The sequence below is a fragment of the Trichosurus vulpecula genome, chromosome 5, assembly GCF_011100635.1.
Source record: "Trichosurus vulpecula isolate mTriVul1 chromosome 5, mTriVul1.pri, whole genome shotgun sequence".
Lineage (NCBI taxonomy): Eukaryota > Metazoa > Chordata > Mammalia > Diprotodontia > Phalangeridae > Trichosurus > Trichosurus vulpecula.
In genome coordinates, this window is record NC_050577.1 from 60,409,802 (window position 1) to 60,422,263 (window position 12,462).

Below are 12,462 nucleotides of genomic sequence, written 5' to 3' on the forward strand. Positions count from 1 at the left end.
TGGGATTTAATCTATTTGGAAATAACTCAGAAGATTCTTTGGTGGGGGAGAGGGGAAGGGAGAGAAGAAAGTGTTGATTCTTACTGGGTTCTAAGCTCGCTGAAATCTAACCTCTGGGTCAAGGTACCCTGACCTTATAGGTCTCTGAACTGATTGAATTAACTTTCAGAGATAAGTAGTGGTCACATATCACCTGTGTCCCACTCCCATTTTTTGCTATTACCACAATCCCCTGGTATCCTAGAAACAGCATATATACATTACTTTCTTTCTTACCAGGGCTACCACACAGTCCAAAAAAGTATATTTTCTAGCACCAGTATATGAGAAAATATGTAAATTTAGAAATAATATGCAAATGTATGGTTGCCAAAGTCTGTATAAAATAACTTTATGCAGGTTGGAAAACTGCCAATTGTCTGGTCAATACTAAACTACACAAAATGTCAAGCTGAGTCCTTCCCCCTACAACTCTCTTCTGAGTTTCTAGGCGCATTCTGACACTTCTCCCATCCCCCACCCAAATGGCATAACTTCTCAACTGAATAGATGTGCTCCCTTTCCATAATATGGAATTTTTTCTACATGAGTGCTTCTAGTAGGGATTATTCAGACACTCTATAATCCCATATTCATTCTCAGGCAAGTGAGAGGCTTCCTTTCCTGAGATTTGGAGGTTCCAACTACACCATCCTATTTAATCAGTATGTAAATTGCTAGATTTGTTGCTGCTCAGTCATTTCAATTGTGTCCGACTCTTCATTACCCCACAGGGAGTTTTCCTGGCAAAGATACCAGAGTGGTTTGCCATTTTCTTCTCCAGTTCATTTTACAGATCAGGAAACTGAGGCAAACAGGGTTAAATGACTTGCCCACTGTTACACAGCTAGTAAGTGTCTGAGGCCAGATACGAATTCAGGAACATGAGCCTTCCTGACTCTAGGGCCAACATTCTACCCACTGAGTCACCTAACTGCCCAAATTACTAGATCATAGAGTCACAAATTTTAAAGTTGGAAAAGAGCTTAAAGATCACTAGTCCAACCCTCTCGTTCAAGAGTTCCTTTGTACGGCTTTGCTGAAAAATATATGCCCTTGTGATAGTTGTAGAAATGTCATTTACCTTTTCTTTGCCAACTTACTGAAAAGTGAATGATTGCACTCCATCCAAGTTGAACATACTTTTCCTAAACTTGTAAAATTTGTTAATCTACTAAATTTATCTGATATTGACAACAGCCTATCTTTTGTATGGAAATAGGCTTGAAACAAAGGCCTGATGAGACTCTTATCATTTGCCAATAAAAACAATTCTGAATAGACTTTGAAGACGAACAATTTTCTGTTGGTGATAGGAATACCCCACTGCTTTGTAATATTATATTTATAGCAAATAGGAAACTATCTAGAATTTGTCCTAGGTTTAAAAAAACTTACAAACTTTTCCATCAATATGATGCCTTTGTCCTTTATCAAAGATAGAGGAATGCTATGTCCCTAACAAAGGAGATCTGAAATATGTCATACCCAAATCTTGTGATACTGATGTGCAAAATCATTCATCTAGCCTGTATCATGCCTTCCTCTAAGTTATGATAGTGAAGCTTTTAAGAAACCAGGGCTTATGTGTTTATCTATAAAGATAAAAATGTGACCTACATGACCCATTGTGCTGTCAGTACTCCTTAATAATAATTTTGTAGCCCCTGGAAATGTAATTCACCAGTCATGTGACCTGCTCTGTAAGCAAGGTGGTTGAAAAATTTGAGATGTTTGGGGGTTTTTTGGGCATGATTTTGATCATTATCTGTACATCGTGAAAAACCTCTGTTGTAGTGGGTGGAAATTAGCCATTTGGGTTTTCTTTGCCACCTATGTGAATCACTGTGTTGATTCGATTACATCACTATCAAATAGATCAAGTCACTCAGCCATGGCAAACTTACCTTCTTGACTGTACCGGCTGGGAGTATTCCCTGAGAGCATTTCTTTTCATTGTAGGGAAAAATAAGGAGGGGGAGATTTTGGTTCTGGAGGTTCCATATTGCAGTAAGGCAGCCTCTTGCCTTTTCAGTTATCCACCATTCATCATTGTGGCTGCCAAGACTTCTTTGGAAGAAAACTCTCATCTCCGTTATGTTTGCTCAACAGGACCCAAAGTGGAAGCAGGGAGGAAGAAACACCAAGCAGAAAGCTTTTGCTGAGTGATTGCCATAGAATATCCCAGAAAAGCCTTCTTAACCTTTTTTATTTCATGGAACCACAAGAAATAAGTTCATCCCATTTTAAAGAAATTTCCAGCTAGCACTCAAAGGTGAAAACAGGGATTTATTTCACTTTATTTTGGAGATCTTGAATTTCATTGGCATAGAGAACTCCCAGAGAAGAACTTCCTTTTACCAATGCCAGTTGGCATCTCATCTTCAACTTTAAGACTTAGAGAATGGCCTCATTTACTTAGAGCTTTCAAAACATATACTTCTACCAGTTATGTGAGTTTGATGACACAGTGAAATTGTAGGGCATTCCAAAAGAACTAGAATCAAGAGGAAATCCCCAAAGGTTCAAAAACATACTTCTAATTTGTGTTAAAGGGAGAAATGATGAGAAGACATATTTTGCTGATTGCCAAATTAGGGATGCAGAAAAGTTCACTGTTATCTGTGATGGAATAACTAAAACACACATTTCACCCAATCCCTTATCTGAGTCTCTCCATCTCTCTTTCATGTTTGCTTGAACAAAAAAAGAAGATTGAGAGATGGTAGAGAATGAGATGCAAGGGTAGAAATATGAAACCAGCAACTTAGACACTCTGTTCTCATGCTGATCTCCTCATCCTTTAAATTCATTTAATCTTTCAGATTTTCAGCTATATCAGCTCACTCCCAAGTAATGATTTACACAATAGATGAAGGTCTAAGAACTTTACTTAGAGCTACAAAAAATATGTGGTTAGCATATGGCCTACATTTAATTTTGAGAAATCAGAAAAAAATCAGTTTCAGACCTTTCTGTGTAGGAAATAAGGGGTGGGGGGTGGGGGTTAAGGAATAGGATTTTTATTGACTGTATTTAGTCCTTTGGCATTTCTAAAATTTTAATAGGAAAAGATGGTTTCTGCTGCGTTATATTATTTATGTAATTCATTTTGCAAGGTTTTTATATCATAATAAAAATTAAAATATGTTGAACTTTCAAACTAAAACTGATTTCCCTAATGTTCCATGAAAATTACTCCATCCATTCCATGTTATCCAGGTATCGATACTACAGAGATTGCAAGACAGTCACATCGAAAAAAATGTATCAAAAATGGAGGGCTGCAGGAGAGAACTTATCATTCTCCCCCACCCCAATAAATTGTTTTCCAATGATAATGTCAACATCAATATTTTTGAGCACTTCTAACCATTAAAAGAATGAATTTGCTAGATATGACAACTGAGGCTTGCTTTCTAAAATGTGACGGTGCTGGTGGTTGGTTGTTGTTAAGTTGTTTCAGACACATCTGACATTTTTCTAACCCATCTGGGGTATCCAAAGATACCAGAGTGATTTGCCATTTCCTTCTCCAGCTCATTTTACAGATGTGGAAACTGAGGCCCAAAGCATTTAAGTGACTTGCCTGATTTCACACAATGGAAGACCTGAGATTTGAACCCAGGTCCAATGACTTCAAATCCAGTTTTTATTTCAGTTCATTATTGTCCCCTAAGTAATTTATTACCAAATAAAAATGTAATGAGGCCACAGAAAATTTAGATGAGAACAAAAGTCTTTCTGAGGATTAATTTAGTTTTTAAATCATATAGAAATTAGAAAAACAATAGTATCCCATCTGAAAAATGGAATACCATGTAAGTGTTATCGTAGTATTGCCCCATTCACATGTTTAACCTCTGCTTTCTGTTCTTTGCTATAAATTGGTTTTATCCTTAAATAAATGTTAAAAGTTAAAATTGGAACTACTGAGTATGATACTGGTAAATAAATGAAGCAAAAACAACATTAAACATAACCGCATTTCTGTAGCATCCATTGATGTTGTAGAGACACTGGAAAAGGGCCATGGTGATTCCTTCTAACTGCATCTTAACTGGAAAAGACCTTTTAGGTAATTGACTAGCGCTAAGTGTACCTATAACTGATTGGGTGCCATGTGAGCCATCATGTCCACCTCTCATACCCAATTAATGGCTCAACTGAGTCACAGCCTAATGCTGTATTCAGCCTAATAAGCCATTATCTTGTCTCCCAAAGCGACAGTCAAGCAGCAGACCCCATTTCATCATTAACCTGCATTTATTTAAGCAAACCAAGTGTGTAAGGATGGAAAATTAATGTTTTTAAAGTTTCACAAATACAGAACGGAGAAAAGAATATCCATACCCTGAAGAGAGGGCATTTTTACAGAGAGTTCTACTTGAGAAAAACACTCAAAGTGAGCGAGCTGGAGCTACAGCAGGCGTACATCACTGGACAATCTCACTTTAACAATCCATCAATCAATCCAAAGGAACTGGTGGGTGCTTTGCTCCTAAACTGATCCTAATGACGACAGTTGCATTGAAGAGTGCGTTCAGTGACCACGATGAACATACATGATGTGAGACTCAACCGTTTGTTTTTAATGCCATTGCATGTTAGGCAGGGAAAAAAATAATCATGTTACATTCACTGTGACATCAGATGAAACATGGTCTAGTTTGCATAGGTTAGTATTTGGGTTAGCATGATGTTGTAGTCCACCAAGGCTTCAAGATTCACAGTGTAAAGGGAAAAGAACGTGAATTAAAGCATTTCTACTAAAATATATTTTAATAGCTGGTGTTAACATTCTGCATTACAAAAGCCAAATTATGTCAACACATGACATCATTCTGTAAGCCCCCCATTCAAAAAACATTGTTTCCTTCTTAACTGCATGCCCTTTAAGCAAATACAGTTTTGTGGGGAAAAAAAGCAGGATAACAAACTCAAATTCTACATACTTTAAAGCAAATATAAGCCAAACTGCCCAGTGGTTCCTTTTTTACTATTTTTTAATATCACATGGCAAAAACCAACAGCTTATAGTTTCTACATCGTGTCAACAGTACATTCAGCACTATGGTCCGAGGGTCCAGCGACCTGTCCAGTGCAATACCCAAGCACATGATTGTCATGCAGTATTCTTTCATCTTTCAATACAATTTATTCTCCACAGCAAACAGATTACAACTTAAATCTAGTATGCAAATGTTATATTGTATATCAGACACAAAAAGCATATGAAATCCGCACAAATATACTGTAGTGAATCACACAGTTTGAGGGGGAACATATGGCCCTGAGGCTTCTTCCAGACTTGCGGTGTGGGGTTCCTGTAGTCTAAAGCATCTTGGAGTAATTGCTACAGCCTATCTAAAGTCTTAGCTTTTTAGATCATCAGTAGTTAGCAATTGCCTGCAAAGAGCCCTGAAGGGCATATAGTATTTCAAACAGCTACTTTCATTTAGCATTTTTAATCTAATTTATATGTTTTACTACTAAGACAGTACTTAACTAAAGTTTTTTGTTTCCATATTTCATGTTACTCAGGACAGCCATAATCTAGCAACTTTTATAGGCCTGCCTATCTATATATAGGTTTTAGATTCTTAGAGTAAAAGAGCTGAATGAGCTATGAAATCATGAAACGATTTTCTTCTCATAAAGTTAATTCTGCCAAATGCTTATGTCTCATAATTCTTTTGTCTAGGAGATACTAAAAATCCCCAATCCTAAATTTAACCCTTGTGTTATAAGGAATGATAGGCATTTTAATTCCCCAAGGGATTCTCAAGGAAGAAATAATAGTTTTAAAATGCCCTTTCGCTTCTGTGAGTTTGAATCTTCTGAAAGTAAAATGCAATTAGTTGTTAATTCCAATATGGTTGGATGGCAAAGAGAGCTCTTCTTTCTCTGGAGCTTCCCATTTCCTAAAATATAAATCTCACATGACATGAGCATTCCTGTAGGTTTGGCAACAGAAGCTTGCTTGGTTTTCATTCAAAGACCATATGGACAAATGGGGGTAATCAACAAGGTACCTATTTTATTAAATATATAATGAAATCTTATTTACTCTCTTCATGTTTATACATGGGTGCTCTTAAAGGGTAACACATTTTATTACTTTTGCTTTGGTCATTCCATTGCCTCTTTGAGAAGGGACCTCTCCCAGCCTTTGAAATGCACTGAAGCACAAGGAAAACAGGAAAGTCTATCATAAAATAATAATAATTAAAATTAAAATTTTTAAAAACAGGCAAAATAACATACTTTAAGGAAAAAAAATTGTCACTTCACTTGATTAATGAGAGAAGCAAAAATACAGGTTGAGTAATACCCTGCTAAGATGGCAAGTCTATTCAAGGTGGTTCTGGGAATTGTGCTTCCACACTTTTGTATGTTCTGCTGAGCTCAGTGTGATATGAGATACGGATCCCAACACTACAAACTGGATTATGCTGCTAATTAGAGTTGATGATAACAAGATGACAAAGGAGAATTCATTTTGCCACAGGTTAAAAATAGAAAGCTTTCCTAGATAAGAATTAGTAAAAACGTGTTCTACAAAACCTTACTTACAACAGAAGAAATACATCCTTGTTAACGTCATTCTCAAGAGAAAAATGATTCACACAGCTTTGAATTGTTGTTTGGGGGGAACCTTTAAAAATGTATCAGATTGGTCTAGCTGCTTTTATCACTCTTTATAACATCCCATGATTAGAAAAGTAGGGACATTCACCCTATTTTTTTTGGTATGGCGCAGTCCTCTTTGACCTGATAAAATAGATAATTAATTCTTAACTCCACTCTTTTCCCATCAGTGTTTTATATGACAGAGATGTCACCAAGCTGGATTAGCATGAGGGAAGGGAGATGGTGTCAAGAGGAGCGTTAAAAAAGAATCAAATAAGAACACAAGGAATACACTTTTAAAAAACTTGTGACAATGTAGAAATAGTACTTTGGTATAAGGTTTCTCTGTTTCTAGTGTTCCTCCTGCTTGAGAGATACTTAGCGTCAGTACAAGATTTTGTAACCATGAACAATAATGAATTCTGATCATGAGAGTACACAGCATCATGCTTTACTTCATCTACAATGATGCCAACTAGTTCAATGCTGACACTTGCCCCTTAATTACTGCTGGTTAGTACTACATGAAGAATAAATATCTTGATTGATATCCAGATCCTATGTGAAGCTCAGAAATGAACACTGCATCTATGTGGACAAATACATACTCATGTAGGTGTTTATATTTCTAAATTTTAGTTTTGAAGCCACAGAATAAATATAAAACACCAAGTTTGTAGTCACTTTGTAGCCCTGATTCTAATGATCACTTAAAGTTAGTCTTCCATGAGCATCCTACAAATGGGTTTGTAAAAATTATAGCTATCTTAATGTTTAGTTTGAAATTGCAGTCACCAAATGCTTTCTTCCTGTTTTTTTAATTTATCACAGAAAATGGTCTATCTTGTAACCTACGTATTTACTTAAAAATCAAATTGGGTTTTTGTGAAAGCACATTCTTCAATTCAATTACATATTTAGGTTTTCCTTAATCTGTGCCTGAATAACCCCCCAAAACAGCTGGCTGATTGTATTGATTCGGTTAAGTAACTTTCCAAGTCGATGACAAATGAAAACAGTCAAATCCATTATTAGGTGATGTTATTACCATCCCCCATCCAAAATAAGCCTGATTGACTGAACTTTTTCACTTTTCAAGTCTTATTGATGCCAAGTAGACATGACTGGATTGGAATATAGCTTATTGGCTTTGTTAGCTCCACCTCCTCCCCCAAGTGAGACAATACAGATTTTCAAAGGTATAAAATCTCAACAGACTTTGGCCCCATGATATTTTCAGTTACAAGACATTTTTTTCAGGCTTAATGTTACCTTAAATTTTCCAATACATTCTGTGCTACAGATATCCCCTCTAAATACTGTACATTTTACTAAATATTTGGAGAGTTTAAAAAAATAAAGCATTAAGCAAAGCTTAGCACTGGTGCAAAAAATTCCGATGTTCTTTGTGTACAATCTCATTGATAATGACAATAAACTACAAAATCAGAAAGAAATGCAGGTGTATCCACACCTTGGCTCCTCTATTCAGCTTTTGGCTTCATGACACTGTGACCCCCACGTAAGAGTGGCACTAATTTGATGGGCATTTCTACTCATTTTCTTCAGGAAAAATCAGCCTTCATGATCACCCCTCAGCTAATGAGCAACTGCTTGTGTCTATGCTGAAAATCTCTAATGAATTTCTTAATCTCACTCCCACCACCCCCAGAATTTGGTCTAGAGGAGACATAATACAAAGTAGAAATAGAATCCTTTTATAACCAGTTTAGGTTGCTGAATTTCCATGCCAGAAGTCAAATAAGAACTACCCATTCATTATACCCTAAACAGAATCTCTGTCTTTCCATTAACTTTTTTTTTTAATTTTCAATACTTTTCATTCAAATTCAACTTTTCACCAGATCCCGTTAGCCTTTTTTTCCCCTTAACATAGAAGCATTGTCAGTGAAAGCTGCTCAAGGAATGCCTAAATTATTTATTTACTAGAATATAAATCTATTTCCTAAGGTTGTAACTCCTTCAAAATTAGAACGCAGCACAGCAGAAGAATCTCAAGCAACTTTTTAAAATGTATTTTTTTCTGATGAGCCGGCAAATAGGAAGGTTTTTTTTTTTAAATCAGCTATGCACTTGGCTGTTATGATAGGAATAAGCATGGTTACGGGCTATGCAGTAACGCTGCATATGGTACATAAGCTTAAGCCTGCCTGGGGTAAATCAGAGTAAAGGAGATTAGGGAAAGAACATAGGCAGCATTTGAATCTAGGCCTTTGCAGAGTAGCTATGGAGTTATTTGGCCCTGACGTTTTTTTGAGGCCAAGAAAATATTATATTTCTTTCCCTGAATTAGATTTAGAGGATACATAATAGAAAGCAGAAAGGAAGTCTTAACCAGTTGGCCCTATCAAATGTAAGTGGAGGAGAGGGGCACACCTGGGGAACTCATATGGAGAGCACAGATACCACTGTGCCAAGGAATCTGGGAATCTTTTTACGGTGTGAGCAAAACTTTTTTTACCCCTATGGCTACTGGATAAGACAATGTGATTTTAACCAGCCTGTTCTCTGCCAGTCCTTATAGAATATCTAACTGGATTATCACAATTGGATTTGGGACCTGCCTCACAAGTCTAAGTTTAAACAGCTTGGAGATTACTAGATGTGCTGTTACTATATTAATGGACTAGATCTCTCAGGATTCTAGAGTGACAGCTAAAAGGTTTCCTTACTTATCAGATTTAGAGGGAGAAGCAAGACCTCTTTTCAATACCAGAAAAGTACACTTTACGCAAGGGAATAGGAGCCAATTGGAGGAAACCATTACCCTAGTCACCAGCACTAGACATCCAATCACAGTTAACTGCATTGATTGGTTGGTTTGGGGAGTGGCTGAATCTACTACCGCTTTTGGATGAGAGCTCATCCTTTCTTCCTGGGATCTGTGTGTCTATTTTTCATTTTAAGGACTGACTTATCTCAGTGATAAAATAGCTAATAAGTGGTCTTAAAATTATCTTCCATCTTTTTTAAAAAGGTTAAGTTTCAGAATATATTAGAATAAAGCTCAAAGGGGAAGGAGGAGAAAGAATTAGTTAACAAACTCAATGTAATTGGCTGGAAGCATTCCAGTTTTCCCAGTTCTCTGCACAGTGCCATACATCCATCCATCATCTATAGGTTGCACGTTGACAATATAGTCACCATCCCTGAAGGAAACTTCGTCTTCATCTTGAGCACTGTAATCGTACATTGCTCGGTAGGTCCTCTGTTAATGGAAAAGAAGGGATGTTCTCTGAGTACCAAGGGGTAAAAGCATTAGATGGATCACGTGAAGGACTTGGGAGTCAGGGAGCAGCCCTGGTTCAAATATTAGCTAGACTGACAAGCTCCAGAGACGACAGGCAAATCACTTTCTCGAAGACTCAGTTTTCTCATCTGTAAAATAGGGATCATGATACCTATGGGTCCTATCTCACAGGGTTGTTGTCAAATGAACAACACACACACACACACACACACACACACACACACACACACACACAAGTATCCCAAAAGCCTTAGCATATTTTTAAGCTTTAGTAGCTTAAAACTGCTCTAAGACTTTTGGGGTACCCTGTATATATAAAGAGTGCTTTGCAAGTTCTAATGCACTATATAAATACCAGTTATTTTGCTTCAGTGAACAATATATTGAGACTTCCAAAGACTTGTGATTTCACCAATGGAGGAATTACCCTAACCCAACCATAACTCTTTTTCATCATTAGTAGATGGCCTTTATCTGTTGCTATGACCATCAAAAGGTATCCCTACTCTCTCTCAGGACCATAGGTTACTGACAAGCCTGCATTTAAAGTTTTGGGTTTTTCTTCCCAGCTCCAAAGAACCTGCAGGAGCTTGTTCTCTGCTGGCATAACCTTTGTAAAAGCAGGGTCATCTCCCACAGCATGGGAGTAAAACTTTCCCTGGAAGTAGCCCTTGAAGTAATATTTTACTGGAAGTTTCTGCTGCAATGTCACTATCCTATCCTCATTATTACTACTAACAATAACCAACACGTATAGAATTTTAAAGCTTACAAATGCTATCTCGCTTTAGCTTCATTACAACCCTGAAAGTCAGATGCTACAGGTATGACCCCTTCTATTTTACACATTAGGAAACTGAGGTTCACAGATATGAGCTGATTGGTCTAAGGTCACACCTACAGAGGAGTAGGCATCATAGCTAAGATCTGAACCAACATCTTTCTATCTCCAAGTCTAGAATTTTATTTAGCAAGCCACACTGGATCTCTAACGATATTTAAACAACCACAGAAAGAAAGCATTTCTGGTAGTTTTAGGTAGAACTATTTCTGTGCCAGGCCAAACCAGAGAGTAAATATTTGCAGACTCAGCACCTGGCAGACATGACATTACCCTGGGGTCCTATCATGATCTTTCACCAGCATCAACTTGAACAGTTGTAAAAGAATGTACAGAACTTAATCTCAATTCACAGGCATTTATTAGGTACTTACAAGGTGCCAAGAATTATGTCAGGTGCAAAGATTAAAAGAATGTATAAGATAACCTAAACTCAACAGCTAGCTTATTAAAATGAAAATTCAGAATGGGAGAGCCGGGAGTTCTCCTCCTTAAGATATGCATATTCCCCCCAAATACAGAAGAAAATAAACACTACCCTTTTCCCAAATGAGATAATATAGATAATGTACTTTGCAAACTTTAAAGTGGTATATAAATGTCAACCTTAAAATGCTATAGAAATGCTACTGGTTATTATTATTACTATTATTGGCATCAAGATAATGTTTGTGGGACTAGGAAGCAGTTTTTATATTCAGTGCCTGCTCTGCCATTAATATATTAGACTTTGCTCAAAAACTCTTCTACCTAGTACCACCCCTTTCTCTCTTTTCGCTTTATAAGCACTCTACAATTTGGCTTCAGACTTCTCAGTCAATTGAAACAGCTTTTTGCAAAGGGACCCACGATCTCTTAATTGCCAAATCTTATGTTTCTTTTCCTCAGGTCTCAACTTCTTGACCACTCTACAGCACCTGACAATGCTGATTTCCCTGCTGACAAACCCTCTCCTCTCTGGATTGTTGTTATTGTGACTGCTCTTCCTCAGGTGACCACTCCCTCTCAGGCTCCTTTGATGAACCTTCATTCGTGTCCCATTTACTAACTGTGAGTATCCCATAAGGCTCTGTCCTAAGGCCCTTTTCTCTACTAATGCTCTTATCTAGTGAGTTCGATGATCATTTCCATGTCGATGATTACCAATTCTATATATCCAGCCTTAATCTTTCTCATGAGGTCCATCCATCAAATCACCAAATGCCAAATGGACAATTTGAACAGGCTGTCCCACAGGCATCTCAAACTGTTTTGGAACCCCAAAAGAGAACTGATTTACATTTCCCCTTATACCCACCCCTCTTCCTAATTTCCCATTATCAAGGGTACCTTATACACAAGTGTGACTTACCAGTCATCTGGGTTAATGACCCTGATGTCATCCTTGACTCTTCCCAATCAGTTGCCAGATCTTTAATTCATTTCTCCACATGTCTCTCACATATCCACTTCTTTCTATTCACATAGCCATCCCCCTAGTTCAGACATTCATTGCCTCTTGCCTGAATTGTTGTAGTAGTTTTCTACTAGTTCTCCTTGCTTCAAGTCTCTCCTCCTTCTAATACATCCTCCATGCTTCTGCCAAAGTAATTTTCCTAAAGCATAACTGTGGCCATGCACTCCTCTACTCAGTAAATTTCAACAGTTTCCTATTACTCCTAGGATCAAATATGAACTC

At 37.3% G+C, this 12,462-nt stretch overlaps 1 protein-coding gene across 2 annotated transcripts in view; it reads right to left on the reverse strand.

Moving 5' to 3' along the window:
* Positions 1-4,286: 4,286 nt before the first annotated feature.
* NEBL (nebulette) overlaps positions 4,287-12,462 on the reverse strand; it is a 144,005-nt gene continuing 135,829 nt past the window's right edge. For both annotated transcript variants that reach the window (XM_036761958.1, XM_036761956.1), the window contains one exon: positions 4,287-9,901. In XM_036761958.1, the coding sequence (XP_036617853.1) occupies positions 9,725-9,901 (177 nt within the window). In that variant the 3' untranslated portion in view covers positions 4,287-9,724. The remainder of the gene's footprint in view (positions 9,902-12,462) is intronic.